Source organism: Anomaloglossus baeobatrachus, chromosome 10, assembly GCF_048569485.1.
Source record: "Anomaloglossus baeobatrachus isolate aAnoBae1 chromosome 10, aAnoBae1.hap1, whole genome shotgun sequence".
Taxonomy (NCBI): domain Eukaryota; kingdom Metazoa; phylum Chordata; class Amphibia; order Anura; family Aromobatidae; genus Anomaloglossus; species Anomaloglossus baeobatrachus.
The window spans coordinates 50554071-50571444 of NC_134362.1; the positions used below are offsets into that span (position 1 = coordinate 50554071).

Sequence of the window (17374 nt, forward strand, 5' to 3'; positions counted from 1 at the left end):
CATTTATATAGTGTATTAATTCCACAGCGCTTTACATACATTGGCAACACTGTCCCCATTGGGGCTCACAATCTAGAGTCTCTATCTGTATGTTTTTGGAGTGTGGGAGGAATCCGGAGAACCTGGAGGAAACCCGCGCAAACAAGGGGAGAACATACAAACTCCTTGCAGATGGTGTCCTTGGTGGGATTTGAACCCAGGACCCCAGCGCTGCAAGACTGCAGTGCTAACCACTGAGCCACCACAAGACTGCAGTGCTAACCACTGAGCCACCGTGCCGTCCGAGAAGAGAGATTCCCTTTAAAAAGTTAGGTAACTTTCTATGCTGTGCAGAGGGGAAGGTGTCAAAGGTGGACGGACAGTCCCTCGAATACTGGGAGGGCATCAGCCAAAAGTTGAGTGATTAACTTGCAGAGGTTGTGCTGTAATCATTGCTGGAGAAGTGTGCTGTAGCCTCCGTGTGATACGTGCATTGTGCACATTAGGAGTCACTCTTCTTCCACTCGCTGACTATTCCTGGGAGTCAGGACTGGGTGTGAGTGCTCGCTCAGCTCTCCCTCTACACATCCCATCCACCTAAACTCCCTCTTCTTCCATCTGTGACCTATCCTTTCCCTCCCATCCATTATCTGCCTATCTCTCCTACCTTTCTGTGTGAAGAGTCAGGGTCTCCTGTGTGCCCTACAGAAGAGGATACGGACAAAGGGGAGGATACAGGGGGGAGAGACAAGGGAACAGAATGAGAGAAGCAGAAAAGGAAAGAGAAGGGCTCGATCCATTCGCATTCTTCTACGACACACGCAAATCCTGGTAATTGGGACTATTTTCTTTTTGGACAAGGAATGTTGTGTTTGCTTTGTGAGAGTTTACATAGGATGGGGGTGGCCGGACCCTTTGGAATAACTACGTCCCAGTCTAAAGTAGCCTTTCTCATAGTTTTCTGTCCTCTTACCTTCCTTTTCTATTGAACAGACTGTGCATGTGAATGAATCTGCATGGAAAAGACCCTACCGGACAATTGCCTTACAAGATTTAGGATTGGCTTCCAAGGACAGGATCTGGGACACCCATTAAGTGAAATGGACTGCGTGATTGGCAACGCTCTCGTATGGCTGCTTGTCCTATTGCATTGCACCCTGACACCGGTAAGTGTCACAAATTATCTAGTATGTTGCATAATGACTTCCAAAAACTACTCTATATGTTTTGGCACCACTTACCATGTTCCCATAGAACTGGCGAAACTTCTGAGAGTCATCAATAAATGACACAATCAATTGTCCTATATAGATAGATATACATATAGATATACATATATCTATATAGGACATATACTAATATTTATTCATTTATATAGCACTATTAATTCCACAGCGCTTTACATACATTGGCAACACTGTCCCCATTGGGGCTCACAATCTAGAGTCCCTATCAGTATGTCTTTGGAGTGTGGAAAGAAACCAGAGAACCTGGAGGAAACCCACACAAACACGGGGAGAACATACAAACTCCTTGCAGATGTTGTTCTGGGACTAGAACCCAGGACCCCAGCGCTGCAAGGCTGCAGTGCTAACCACTGAGCCACCGTTCCGCCCTGATATATATCTATACATAGAGATGGATGGATGGATGGATGGATGGATGGATGGATGGATGGATGGATGGATGGATGGATGGATGGATGGATGGATGGATGGATGGATGGATGGATGGATGGATGGATGGATGGATGGATGGATGGATGGATGGATGGATGGATGGATGGATGGATGGATGGATGGATGGATGGATGGATGGATGGATATATCCTATATCCTGGACACAGGTTGTGTCAGGAGTAATAACAGAGTGTTACATTATCAAGAGAATATACATACAATGTATCAAAATGTTTATAGAACTTTTAAAAAAAAATAGCAAACTTTTACCCCCTGTCTATCCCCCTTTTTAACCAGACAGTCCAACTCCCCCCCCCCCCCCCCAAGCCCCAAAGTTTTATTTGCTTACCTTGATGACTATAGTATCCTGGACAAGGGTAATGACAGAGTGTTACACTATCAAGAGAATATACATACAATGTCTTAAAAAGTTTATAGAAATTTTCCAAAACTATATGTAACTTTTCCCCCCTGACTATCCCCCTTTTGGACCAGACAGTCCAACTCCCCCCCCCCCCTTCCATAGCTACAAAGTTTAATTTGCTTACCTTGACATGTAAGTAACCTGTACTCGGGTGGTGTCAGGGATAATGACACAGTGTTACATTTTCAGGAGGATATACAATGTATCAAAAAGTTTGCAGAACTTTTCCCAAAAAATAAGAAACTTTTCCTCTTCTGTCTATCACCCATTTTGACCAGACAGTCCAACTCCCCCCCCCCCAAGCCACAAAGTTTTATTTGCTTACCTTGATGAGTGTAGTATCCTGGTGGTGTCAGAGGTAATGACATAGTGTTACATTATCAAGAGAATATTCATACAGTGTCTCTAAAAGTTTATAGAACTTTTTTTTTTTTTTTTTTTTTTAAAAAAAGAATAAACTTTTCCCAATTGTCTATCCCCTTTTTGACCAGACAGTCCAACTTTTTTTTTTTTCACCACCAAAGCCCCAAAGTTTTATTTGCTTACCTTAATGGTATCGTATCCTGGACTTGAGTGGTGTCAGGGGTAATGATACAATGTTACATTATCAAGAGAATATACATACAAAGTCTCAAAAAGTTTATAGCACTGCTCCAAAAAAATAGGAAACCTTTCCACCCTGTCTATCCCCCATTTTGACCAGACAGTCCAACTCCCCCCCCCCCCCCCCAAAGTCACAAAGTTTTATTTGATTACCTTGATGAGTATAGTATCCTGGACAAGAGTAATGACATAGTGTTTCACTATCAAGAAAATATAAATGCAATCTCTCAAAAAGTTTATAGAACTTTTCCAAAACGATAGGAACCTTTTACCCCCTGACTATCCCCTTTATTGACCAGACAGTCCAACTCCCCGCCCCCCCAAAGTCACAAAGGTTTTTTTTGCTTACCTTGATGAGTATAGTATCCTGGACAAGGGTAATGATAGAGTGTTACACTATCAAGAGAATATACATACAATGCCGTAAAAAGTTTATGGAACTTTTCCAAAACAATAGGAAACTTTTACCCCCTGACTATCCCACTTTTTGACCAGACAGTCCAAATCCCCCCCAGCCCCAAAGTTTTATTTTCTTACCTTGACGAGTATAGAATCTTGCACAGAGGTAATGATAGTGTGTTACACTATCAAGAGAATATACATACAATGTCTCAAAAAGTTTATAGAACTTTTCCAAAACAATAGGAAACTTTTACCCCCTGACTATCCCCCTTTTTGACCAGACAGTCCAACTTTTCCCTCTTTCCCCCAAAGCCACACAGTTTCATTTGCTTACCTTGACGGTATAGTATCCTGGACTCGGATCTTGTCAGGGGTAATGACTAGGGATGATCGAATACTTCGATTATTCGGCTTCGCGAATATTTTCCGAATACCTCGCCACTATTCGACTATTTGATGCGCAATGTAAGTCTATGGGAAGCCTGAATAGTTCTGAATTGTTGTTATTCGGGTTTCCCATAGACTTACATTGCGCATTGAATACTCGCGAATAGTCAAATAGCGGGGAGGTATTCGGAAAATATTCGCGAAGACGAATAATTGAAGAATTCGATCATCCCTAGTAATGACATAATGTTACATTATCAAGAGAACATATATACAATGTATCAAAAAGTTTATAGAACTTTTCCTAAAGAATAGGAAACTTTCCCTTGTCTATCCCCCTTTTTGACCAGACAGCCCCCACCCCCAAAAAGCCACAAAGTGTTATTTGCCTACTCTGACGAGTTCTCCAATCTGATAGCCTTACAAATGAAGTGTTATTATAATATCATTCAACTTCAACATTAGTACGTTCTGCTTTCTTAATAAGAGATAAGAGAAAATTCGATTCTGCAAGATGCAACTAGGACTGACTGCAAAACACCAACCTGAGAAATCAATCCGTGTCAAAAGTTATTCCAGTAGAACAAAGAGAAAAGTCAATAAAAACATAAACAATATGTTATGTTATGGCACATATATAAGTTATAGACCAGACAAAGCATACAAAATGATTAGAAAGGACCCAGTGATTGGCGCACTATTATGACCCAGGTGATAACGCAACCCTCTAACACACCTAATAAAAAGAATATTAACCCTTGTACTCCAGCAGCGTATAAGTATACAGATAAAGACTCATATTAATCAATACATATACGTGAAACACCATCCTTAGAAATTGACAATGTGTAGAGAAGAATAAGGCCATGTGCACACAGTGCGGTTTTTTTTATGCATGTCTATTCTCATGCCAGCAAAGTCAATGAGAATTCTGAAGCGCTGTGCATACGTTGCTTATTTTTTCCTTGCAGATTTGCAGCACGCACATAACCTTTATATTAATCCAAGGGCGGACATATCATTGGTGCAACAGGGGCCCAAGAGGTTGTGGGGCCCATTTCTACATCCAAAATAGGTGGAATGGTGAATTGTGATGAGTTATTGAACTGAAAAGGGCCTGTCTACAGTGCTTGCACAGGGGCTCTTTACTGTCTGTGTCCACCAGTGTATTAATCAATAGTATAAATATTCAAAAAGAGAACAGAGGCTAAAATCTTTAAAAAAAAAAGTACTGACTATTAAATTCCCATGATTACAAATAATTATTAAGTGCATTAGATAGACAGAGAAGAATACACAAACAAATAGAGGTTGGCAGGGAGATACGGTAGTAGGGAAATACGTTTCGCTGCCCACTGAGGCTTCCTCAGGGGTCTTCCAGTTACGATTGCATTTTCTCATTATATTGTACATCGCTGTGTCCACCAGTGTATTAATCAATAGTGTAAATATTTAGAAAGAGAAAACAGAGATTAAAATCTTGAAAGAAAAAATACTAGCAAGTGAATGCCCATGATTACAAATAATTGTTAAGTGCATTAGATACACAAAGAAGAATACACAAACAAAAAGAGGTTGGCAGGGAGATACGTTTCGCTTCCCACTAAGGCTTCCTCAGGGGTCTTCCAGTTACGATTGCATTTTCTCATTAAATTGTACATCGCTGTGTCCACCAGTGTATTAATCAATAGTGTAAATATTTAAAAAGAGAAAACAGAGATTAAAATCTTGAAAGAAAAAATACTAGCAAGTGAATGCCCATGATTACAAATAATTATTAATAGCATTAGATACACAGAGAAGAATACACAAACAAATAGAGGTTGGCAGGGAGATACGGTAGTAGGGAAATACGTTTCGCTGTCCACTGAGGCTTCCTCAGAGGTCTTCAAGTTACGATTGCATTTTATCATTAAATTGTGTACATCGCTGTGGAATACGTTGGCATTTTATAGACATAGTATAATGATATTGTATGTTATAAACATTTATATCCATATTCTGATGTGGTAAATGTGTGTGAGTGTTGGAATTGAAGTATACTATAACATCGTAAGACACTAGTTGGGAATTTTTCCTTTCAGTCATCGCCCTTTTTATACTTAAAGGGAACCTGTCACTAGGTTTTTTCCTCCCCCATCTGAGAGCAGGATAATGTAGTGACAGAGGTCCTGATTCCAGTGAAGTGTCACTTACTGAGTCATTTTGATAAAATCATTGTTTTCTCTGCTGCAGATCTAGCAGTTATACAGAGCTGATGAATATGCTGGACTACCTGCAGCACGCCAATCAGTCCTGTAATGATAATCTCCTGATGATTAAACTACATTAAGTAGCTCAGTAAGTGACACATCACTGGAATCAGGATCTCTGCTGCTACATTATGCTGCTTTCAGATTAGGTGGCAAAAACCAGGTGACAGATTCCCTTTGAGATGTGCAAGATTCCAGCATGATATCCATCATCACCTTTGGCTTTAATTCCTATACGTTCTATTAAATTATTGGAAAATAAAGTTACTTTTTGTAAATTAGAAGCTGAATAAGGACCAAACCCACTGGTGTCTGGACCCGAGGGTTTCTATGAAGAACCAGCTCTGCTTGTCAACCCTTTTGTACGCCAGGTTAACTATTACAGATAAAGCACAGATCAATCTGTCATTTAACTCTTTGAGTTACGAAAACTTTTACTTTCAATCCAAAGTAGTGATATCCTTGTTTATGCAATGGACGTCATCTGTGTCTGCTAAGTCCTATCTGATTACCATAAACTAAAGTGATAAAGGGTAAATTATATTTTATAGAAAATCTAACTAAATGGCAAACGTTACATTTTTGCCTTTCTGGAATATAATAATAATAATATTAATCTTTATTTCTATAGCGCCAACATATTCCGCAGCGCTTTACAATTCAGAGATTCATATACAAACATTATTGAGTAATTGTTATAGAAGATATAATAATTAAAGCCAAAATGATGACAACCCTGCTCGTAAGAACAATGGGGTGAGGTGGGGGGGGGGGGTGACAAGGTACAGGGACTTATTTACAATGACCGTCTAGCCATCTCCAAAAAATGGGGGATAGATAAAAGCTGCCTGAGCCAGTCACCAGCCAATCTCTGTGATGCTTATGGGTGTGGTGGCGTTTTAGGGAGAAATAGTGGAGGGGATATACTGTATATGAATTGACTTCACGGAAGGCCACCCTGAGAAGATGTGTTTTTAAGGAGCATCTGAAGCTGTGTAATTTGTGGACTTTCCTAGTTTCTTGGGGTAGAGCATTCCAGAGAATTGGTGCAGCTCTGGAGAAGTCTTGGAGATGGGAGTGAGAGGTTTGGACCAGTATGGATACTAGTTGAAAGTCATTTGCGGAGCGTAGAGAACGGATATCGTGATAGACCGAGAGGAGGGTGGAGATGTAGGGGGGTGCCGCCCTCTGGAGAGCTTTGTGGGTGAGAACAAGCAATTTAAATTGGATCCTGTGATATATGGGCAGCCAGTGCAATGACTGGCACAGCGCGGAAGTGTCCGAGTAACGATTAGCCAGATAGGTGACCCTGCAGCATTAAGGATGGACTGGAGAGGGAAAGTCTAGTGATGGGGAGGCCAACTAATAGAGAGTTACAGTAATCAAGGCAGGAAAGGATTAGGGCCACAGTGAGGGTTTTTGTTGTTCCAAACATCAGTATGGAGTATGAGTGACAATACGCTCTAGATTCCAGATTGGTTTTTGGATTATAGATCGTCCAATTAAAGGGGTTGTTCGGATATATAATATTGATGACCTGTCTCCAGGATATTGTATCAATATCAGTGGAGTCCGACACCCACTATGGTGACCGCCAGATGAACATACCGACCAAAGCAGAACAGCACAGCCCCATATATTTCTGCCCGGTACTGCACAACTCCTCCTATTGAAGATAATAGGAACAGATCAGCAGAGCTCACAATATATGGAGCTGTGCTGTTCACTGTTTATAACCTTCTGCATTCGGACCTTATTGGTGGTGCCGGGTGTCGGACTTGCACAGATCTAATATTGATGAACTATTCCAAGGATCGACCATCAATATTATATGCCTGGACATCACCTTTAATGATCTAACCACAACACCGGATCCCACAACAGATCCCAACAGCCCAAACTGACTTATGATGAAGTCTACAGGACCAAAGGAAAAGAAAATGTGTAGAGTAAATTCCATTGGACTCACATTACTCAAAATCTAGTGCTATGAGGGCGAAACAGCGCAATGGGTTTTATCCAAGTAAAAAGGGAAAGCGGATAAGCATATGCTCATGTCGGTGGCTGAAAGTACCTATAGATGAATGAAGGCTTACACACCATCATGGATGAGGATTCTTTACTGTAAGAGCAGTGAAACTATGGAGCGCTCTACCACAGCAAGTTGTGATGTTGAAGTTGTTGTAACATTTCAGTAGGGCAAATTAGATTATATTTGCAGATCCACAGGCTCAGAAAGCCGATGAGTAGGAAAGAAGGACGGTTAGTGGTTGTTCTGCACTGACGGTCAGAGAAATAGGGCATGTAACAGACCGCTGCTGCTGATCCATAGGCTCAGAAAGCCAATGGGTAGGAGAGAAGGATGGTTAGTGATCAGAGACGATGCTATGCGTTATTCCAAAAATGTGGTTTATTTAGATTTATCTCCACGCGTTTCGCAGCTGCCTTGCTTCTTCATGTGGAAAAGAAGCAAAGCAGCTGCGAAACGCGTTGAAATGAATAAATCACATTTTTTGAGGGGATAATGCATAGCATCATCTTTGACCGGCAGCGCTAAGCAACCACTAACCGTCCTTCTTTCCTACTCATTGGTTTTCTGAGCCTGTGGATCAGCAGCAGCGGTCATTTACATTCCCCATTTCTCTGACTGGCAGTGCAGAACAATCACTACCCGTCCTTCTTTACTACCCATTTGCTTTCTGAGCCTGTGCATCTGCAAATAAAATCTAATTTGCCCTCCTGAAAAGTTACATCACCTTCAACATCACATCAATCAGTGGTAGAGAGCTCCTTAGTGTCACTGCTCTTACAGGAAAGAATCCCCATCTATGACAATGTGGAAGCCTTCTTTCATCTATAAGTAGCGTATTTCCCAAGAGTATATATATATATATATATATATATATATATATTGTGAGGTAGCGTGGTCGGCTCCGCAGCAGAAGACCCGGGATCCAGGCCTCAAGGGTCACAGCACACGGTTTAATATCCAAACAAAAGTCCACAACAGTACATATGTGCCTCTCCGGCAGAGAACTCAGGGAGTTGTGTTCACTCCCTCACACCCGGCACACCCGCCCTTGTTCCTGTTTCCTTTTAACCCTTCCTTCAGCCTGTAGGGAAACAGCATTAACCCTGGAGTGGAGTTACTTTCTATCATGGAGTGAGCACAACCGGGGCGAGACATACCGGCCGTCATAGATAACCCCGGTCACAGTCTCACATACCCCCCCTCAGTTCAAGCGTGCGGGGTTGAACTCCCGCCATCAAACACGGGCCACGGGACAAGGCATCGGCGTTGCCCTGCAACCTACCGGCCCGGTGTTCAACCGTAAACCGGAAGTTCTGCAGAGAAAGGAACCACCAGGTAACCCGGGCATTCCGTTCCTTGGCGGACCTCATCCATACCAGTGGAGAGTGATCCGTCACCAAGCGAAACCGTCGTCCCAGCAGGTAATAGCGTAGGGACTCCAAGGCCCACTTGATCGCCAGGCACTCCTTCTCCACTACGCTATAATTCCGCTCGGGAGGGGTGAGCTTCCTACTTAAGAAGGTGACGGGGTGTTCCTCCCCCTGAACCACCTGAGACAGCACTGCCCCCAGGCCGACCTCCGAGGCATCAGTCTGTACTATGAACTCCTTCCGGAAATCAGGGTTTACAAGAACGGGGTGTCCGCACAGGACCCCCTTCAGGGCCCGGAAGGAGTCCTCGGCCTGCGGAGTCCAGCGCACCATGACGGACTTCTTGCCTTTGAGAAGGTCCGTCAAGGGGGCTGATAGTCCCGCAAAATCTTTTACAAACCTCCTGTAGTACCCCACGATACCCAGGAAGGCCCTAACCTGCTTCGTGGTCAGGGGTCTAGGCCACTTCTGGATCGCCTCAACCTTGTTAATTTGGGGCTTAATCATTCCTTGGCCTATTACGTAGCCCAAGTAGCGGGCTTCCGTGAGCCCCAACGCACATTTCTTGGGATTGGCTGTCAATCCGGCTGTTCGGAGCGCGTTCACCACCGCTTGTACCTGTTCCAAGTGGGTCTGCCACTCGGAGCTGTAAATAATGATGTCATCAAGGTACGCTGATGCATACGCCTGGTGGGGTTCCAGCACCAAGTCCATCAACCTCTGGAACGTGGCCGGAGCGCCATGTAACCCAAAAGGCAAGACAACATAGTGGAAGAGACCCTCCGGCGTAACAAAAGCGGTTTTCTCCTTGGCGGACTCCGTCAGTGGCACCTGCCAGTACCCCTTGGTCAGGTCGAGCGTGGTAAAATATCGCGCCTGTCCCAGCCTATCAATCAGCTCATCCACCCGGGGCATGGGGTAGAGATCGAACTTGGATATTTCGTTCAATCTCCTAAAGTCATTGCAGAACCTTAAGGAGCCATCGGGTTTTGGTATTAGGACAATGGGACTAGCCCATTCACTCCGGGATTTTTCGATGACCCCCAGGCGTAGCATTGTCTTCACTTCGTCTGATATGGCTTGTCTTCGAGCCTCCGGCACGCAGTATGACTTCAGGCGTACCTTCAGGTGGGGCTCGGTGACAATATCATGTCGTATCAGACTGGTCCTACCAGGCAGCTCGGAGAAGACATCGGGGTTCTGCTGAACCAGCCGTCTGGCCTCTCGCCTCTGTGTCTTGGTGAGGGCTTCTCCAATCCTTACTTCCGGTTCGTCCTCTCCGGAGGTCGCTGGAGCCGGATGTGAACGACCCGAAGAGGAGGGAGATGGGGAAAAAACAACCATCAGGCTTTCCCGTTCCTGCCAAGGTTTTAATAGGTTGACATGGTATATTTGTTCAGGTTTCCGCCTACCGGGCTGCAATACTTTATAGTTGACCACCCCAAATCTTTCCTTTATCTCGTAGGGGCCTTGCCACTGAGCCAGGAATTTACTCTCCGCTGTGGGGATCAATACCAACACCCGATCCCCGGGTTTAAAGGTCCGCACGGTGGCTTGTCTATTGTAGCGGCCGCTTTGCGCGGCCTGAGCCTCCTGTAAATGCTCCTTCACAATTGGCATGACCGCGCTTATGCGGTTCTGCATTCCTAAAATGTGTTCAATCACACTTTTATGGGGGGTGGGCTCTTGCTCCCATGTGTCCTTTGCCAGGTCCAACAATCCCCGGGGATGTCGCCCATATAACAATTCAAAAGGCGAAAACCCCGTGGATGCCTGTGGCACCTCTCGTATGGCAAACATCAAATAGGGAAGCATCATATCCCAGTCTTTCCCGTCTTTGGAGATCACCCTTTTTAGCATGGTTTTCAGGGTTTTATTGAATCGTTCTACTAAACCATCCGTCTGAGGATGATACACAGACGTACGCAACTGCTTGATCTGGAGTAGCCGGCATAGCTCTTTGGTCACTTTAGACATGAATGGGGTCCCCTGATCCGTAAGGATCTCCTTGGGCAACCCCACCCGGCAGAACACAGCAAACAACTCCCGAGCTATAAGCCTCGCCGCAGTATGTCTGAGAGGTATCGCCTCTGGATACCGGGTGGCATAGTCAACGATCACTAGGATGTGTTGGTGGCCTCGAGCAGACTTTACGAGGGGCCCCACCAGATCCATCCCTATCCGTTCAAAAGGGACTTCTATAATGGGTAACGGTACCAACGGACTGCGAAAGTGGGTCAGGGGTGCGGTAAGCTGACACTCCGGGCAGGTTTCGCAGAACCGTTTTACCTCCCCAAAGACCCCGGGCCAATAGAACCTTTGCAATATTCGCTCCTGCGTTTTCTTGACCCCTAGGTGGCCACTCATCAGGTGTTTATGAGCCAAGTCGAGGACCCGCCGGCGATACGGCTGGGGCACCACCAACTGCTCTACCCCCACGCCCCGTATTTCATCTACCCGGTAGAGCAAATCCTGCTTAAGAGCGAAATGGGGGTACCTTACCTGGGCACCGGGCAGCTGTGCCACCCCGTCAACTACTGTCACCCGACTCCGGGCATGTATTAATGTAGGGTCCTGGAGTTGGGCTGTCCCAAACGTATCCGGGGACGCCTCCAACTCCGGGATGGGCTCGACCGTCTCAGCCTCTCCTGCCAATACCTCTAGGGGCGACCTATCGGGTTCACATTCTGTCCCTATCATGGGGACCCCTACGGCAGGCGTCCCGGATTCAGGATTGTAGGGCTCAGGTCCGGGACTGACCAATATCTGAGGGGACTTAGGAGGTCCCTTCCATGAAGTCCAAAAATAGGGCAGATCCCTTCCTAGGATCACGTCATAGGGAAGAGTGTTAATAAGTCCCACCTCATGTTGCACCTGACCGCAAGGTGCTGTGATGGTGACAATCCCCGTGGGATAGTCTCGGCGGTCCCCATGTATGCAAACCACCCCCACGGTACGTCCTGTGGCCTTTACTTTAGCCCTCAAGGTTGATCGCACAAGGGTCACTAAGCTTCCGGAATCCAACAATCCTGTAACCGGACATCCATTCACCTGTATTTGGCACAAGTGGGGCTCAGTCTCTGAGGAGACCAGGTCAGCGGTACACACTACCTGAGCATACATTGAACCCCGCCGGGTAACCCCACAATCCATGGGCTCCATGGTGAGTGGACACTGGGCTTCCATATGTCCAACCCGCTGGCACCGCCAACATCTAATAGGGAAGGAAACCCCCTTGACGAGTTGTCGTTTAGGGTACAGAACCTTCCGGACCTCAGGGACGGCGGGCGCGGCCTCAGACGGGACGGTAGCGGAATCCTGCACCGGTGTCAGCGGTGGGTCATTGACCCTAGGCTTGGAGGGGCCGGACCGACGGGCGGTACGCAAAGTCTCAGTGTCCCGTATCAAGTCCTGCGTAGCCACATGCCGCTCTACCAGGGACACTAATTGGTCCAGGGTACTCGGGTCGCCCTGTCCTACCCACCGTTGAATGGTGACGGGTAAAGTGCGCACAAAACGATCAACTACTACCCTTTCCACCATTTGCGCCGGGCTCAGAGTGTCAGGCTGCAACCACTTCTTTACGAGATGCAACAAGTCATAGGCCTGGGAGCGTACGGGTTTGGCTTCCTCATAGAACCACTGATTTACCCGCTGAGCCCGTACATAGGTATTCACCCCCAACCGAGCAAGTATTTCGGTTTTCAAAGTCGCATATTCTATGGCGTCCTCGGTACAGAGGTCCAGGTACGCTTTTTGGGGCTCCCCCGTCAGATAGGGCGATAATACCTCAGCCCACTGGGGGGTCGGCAGCTTTTCCCGCTCGGCCACCCGCTCAAACACCGCCAGGAACGCTTCCACATCATCCCCCGGGGTCATCTTTTGCAATGCTTGTCTCACCACTTTCCGGACGCTGCCGTTGTCACCCGGTCCCGGGGTTGTTGCTGCCGGTCCGGCACGGATCGACTTGGCCAGGAGAACCATCTGTTTTTGGTGCCTTTGTTCCTGCAATTTCAAAGATTGCTGCTGATGATCCAACGACCGGAGCAGGTGTGCATTGATCTGTTGCTGCTGCTTTAGTATTTCCTCCATGGCGTCGCCGGGTTTGGGCTGTAGTATAGCCGCTTGAATCCAGGACATGTGCTACCGGGTCACCAGAAATGGAAGCTACACCTCACCGGGCTGGCATGCCCGCCGATTCTCCACCATATGTGAGGTAGCGTGGTCGGCTGCGCAGCAGAAGACACGGGATCCAGGCCTCAAGGGTCACAGCACACGGTTTAATATCCAAACAAAAGTCCACAACAGTACACATGTGCCTCTCCGGCAGAGAACTCAGGGAGTTGTGATCACCCCCTCACACCCGGCACGCCTGCCCTTGTTCCTGTTTCCTTTTAACCCTTCCTTCAGCCTGTAGGGAAACAGCATTAACCCTGGAGTGGAGTTACTTTCTATCATGGAGTGAGCACAACCGGGGCGAGACATACCGGCCGTCATAGATAACCCCGGTCACAGTCTCACAATATATATATATATATATATATATATTTATTTAACACAAATGTACTGTTTGTGTGCAGGATGACCATTGGGTTTAGGGTCCAACAGGTACAGAACCGCTTAGAACTAGGTGATAATAGGACTTAACTGTGTTATGGGACATTAGATATCTATCCCAAATGTTAGAATGTTAGCAGAGAGTAATAGAGATCGGTTTTCAACACCGCGCCAATGACCAAAGATGGTAAGAATATAAGATTAATGTTGCTTTATTTTCATGCTCAGGTCAACGCGTTTCAGGAGACTCAGCTCCCTTCATCAGGACAAACAGGCAAAAGAACATCAAATCTTAGAATGTTAGAATGTTAGAATGTTGGCAGATTTGCACAGATACATATAGTTCCAAACAAATGCCAGTATAAGATAGAGTAAGGCTGTAATTATGTGATCACGGCTCCAAGGCGCGGATCATTATAGTAATTGCTCCATATATCACACGCCATATGGAGCAGCAGGCGGGATTGTGTATGATCTTCCCGCGTACACGCAGATCACGTATACAGCGACCCGTGCATCAGACCTTACTGGAATCTCACTTCCACATCAGTTTTTTTATGTCACACTGATGTCACCGGCGATCACCAAAAATGTAAAATTGCTGCTATGGTCTGATGTAGCGTGCGCTGTGTGCAGATACAGTGTGTTTTGTAGAAAAGTACAATTCTGCAGACAGACTGGCTACTGTGATCAGATTATATCTAATAGGGGAAAAGTACTTAGCTGTATATGGGGGAAAGGGTAGCAGAAGCTGCAAGGAGGATGGGGGAAGGTGAGGGTGAGAGGAGCAGACAGGCGGGATAGGGAAAGCAGCAGAAAGAGGAAGAACTGTACAAACTGATGGGAAAAGTAATACCAGAGCTGGGGTGCATTATGTGTGATGAGCATGTATTATGAGTGCATTGTATATTATGTGTGATAAATGCATCATGCACTATGTGTGATGAGTGTATTGTTTAACGTGTGATCAATACAGTATGTATTATGTGTGATGAGAGCATAATGTATTATGTGTGATGAGTACATTGGGTATTATGTGTGATCAATATATTATGTATTATGTGTGATGAGAACATCATGTATTATGTGTGAGAAGTGCATTGGGTATTATGTGTGATCAATATATTATGTATTATGTGTGATGAGAACATCATTTATCATGTGTGATGAGTACATTGGGTATTATGTGTGATCAATATATTATGTATTATGTGTGATGAGAACATCATGTATCATGTGTGATGTGTACATTGGGTATTATGTGTGATCAATATATTATGTATTATGTGTGATGAGAGCATCATGTATTATGTGTGATGAGTACATTGGGTATTATGTGTGATCAATATATTATGTATTATGTGTGATGAGAACATCATGTATTATGTGTGAGAAGTGCATTGGGTATTATGTGTGATCAATATATTATGTATTATGTGTGATGAGAACATCATGTATCATGTGTGATGAGTACATTGGGTATTATGTGTGATCAATATATTATGTATTATGTGTGATGAGAACATCATGTATCATGTGTGATGTGTACATTGGGTATTATGTGTGATCAATATATTATGTATTATGTGTGATGAGAGCATCATGTATTATGTGTGATGAGTACATTGGGTATTATGTGTGATCAATATATTATGTATTATGTGTGATGAGAGCATCATGTATTATGTGTGAGCAATACATTATGTATTATGTGTGATGAGTGTATCATGTATTATGTGTAATAAGTGCATTGTTTGTGCACTATTATGTGTGATGAGTGCATTGGGTATTATGTGTGATCGATACATTATGTATTATGTGTGATGAGAGCATTGTGTATTATGTGTAATAAGTGCATTATTAATTATGTGTGCACTCTATTATGTGTGATGAGTGCATCGTATATTATGTGTGATGAGTGCATTGTGTATTATGTGGGATCAATACATAAAGTATTATGCGTGTGTGATGAATGCCTATTATATTATGTGTAATGATTGCATTGTGTATTATATTTGATGACCATTTTAAATTATGGGTGATGAGTGGATCATGTATTATGCGTGCATTGTGTATTATGTGTGATCAATACATTATGTATTATGTGTGATGAGTGCATTGTATATTATGTGTCATCAATATATTATGTATTATGTGTGTGATGAATGCCTGTTATATTATGTGTAATGATTGCATTGTGTATTATGTTTGATGACCATTTTATATTGTGGGTGATGAGTGCATCATTTATTATGTGTGATAAGTGCATTGTATGTGCACTATTATGTCATTAGTGGATCATGTATTATGTGTGATGAGTGCATTGTGTAGTATGTGTAATCAATACATCATGTATTATGTGTGATGAGTGCATTTTATATTATGTGAGATGAGTTCATCATGTATCATGTGGGGTTAGTGCATTGTATGTGCACTATTAATGAGTGCATCATGTGTTATGTGTGCACTCTCTATTATGTGTGATGAGTGCATCATATATCATGTGGATTGAGCGCCTTGTGTATTATGTGTGATCAATACATTATTATTTATTATGTATGTGGTGATTGCATTGTGTATTATTTGATGACCATTTTGTATTATGTGTGATGAGTATGTTGTATATTATGTGTGATAAGTAAATCACATATAACGGTTGCATTGTGTTTTACATGGGATGAGTGCATTGTTTACTATGTGTGATGAGTATATTATGCATTGTTTGATGAGTGCATTGTCTTTTATGTATGATGAGTGTGTTATGTGTAATGAATACATTGTGCATTGCAAGATGAGTTCATCATGTACTATTTGAGACTAGTACATTTTGTATTATGTGTGATTAGTGCAATGTGTATTATGTGTGCACTCTCTATTTTGTGTGATGAATGCATCATGTATTATGTGTGATGAGTGCATTGTCTGTGCACTATTATGTGTGATGATGTTGAGTGTATCATGTGTTTACTGTATGTGTGATGAGTACATTGTTAATTATGTGCCCACTCTATTATGTGTGATGATTGCATTATGTGTTCTGTGTGATTAGTGCATTATGTACATGTGTGAATAGTGTTTTATGTATTATGTGTGATATGTAGGATTGAGTAAAAAGACTTCTTCTGCAACCAGCATCATTGAACTTCAGGCATTCACTAAACCCCATGACATGGCACGAGGCCTATTCACTGTGACTCATGTGGCACCCAGGATGCAGAGGTGATGATTTTCCTCATCTGGCCACCATGGAGAACTAAGGAATCACAAATCTTTTTGCTATGTCTTTGGAGTGTGGGAAGAAACCCACAAAAACACGGGGAGAACATACAGACTCCTTGCAGATGTTATCCTTGGTGGGATTTAAACCCAGCACCGCAGTGCTGCAAGACTACAGTGCTAACCACTGAGCCACCGTGCCATCCTATATATAGTACAGTGCTAACCACTGAGCCACTGTGCCATCCTATATATAGTACAGTGCTAACCACTGAGCCACCGTGCTGTCCTATATATAGTACAGTGTTCACCACTGAAACCGTGCTGCCCAATATATTTTACAGTGCTACCCACTAATCTACCATGCTACCCTATTTATAGTACATTGCTAACCACTGGGCCACGTCCTGCCCTATATATAGTACATTGCTAACCACTGGGCCACCAATCTGCCCCATATATAGTACAGTGCT

At 44.1% G+C, this 17374-nt stretch overlaps 1 protein-coding gene across 1 annotated transcript in view; it reads left to right on the plus strand.

The window, feature by feature from the left end:
- The first annotated feature begins 510 nt into the window (after positions 1 to 510).
- The window catches only part of VEGFB (vascular endothelial growth factor B), a 73094-nt gene continuing 56230 nt past the window's right edge, over positions 511 to 17374 (plus strand). Inside the window, exons 1-2 of the mRNA XM_075326636.1 lie at positions 511 to 810; positions 973 to 1145. Coding sequence (XP_075182751.1) covers positions 996 to 1145 — 150 coding nt within the window. The 5' untranslated portion in view covers positions 511 to 810; positions 973 to 995. The remainder of the gene's footprint in view (positions 811 to 972; positions 1146 to 17374) is intronic.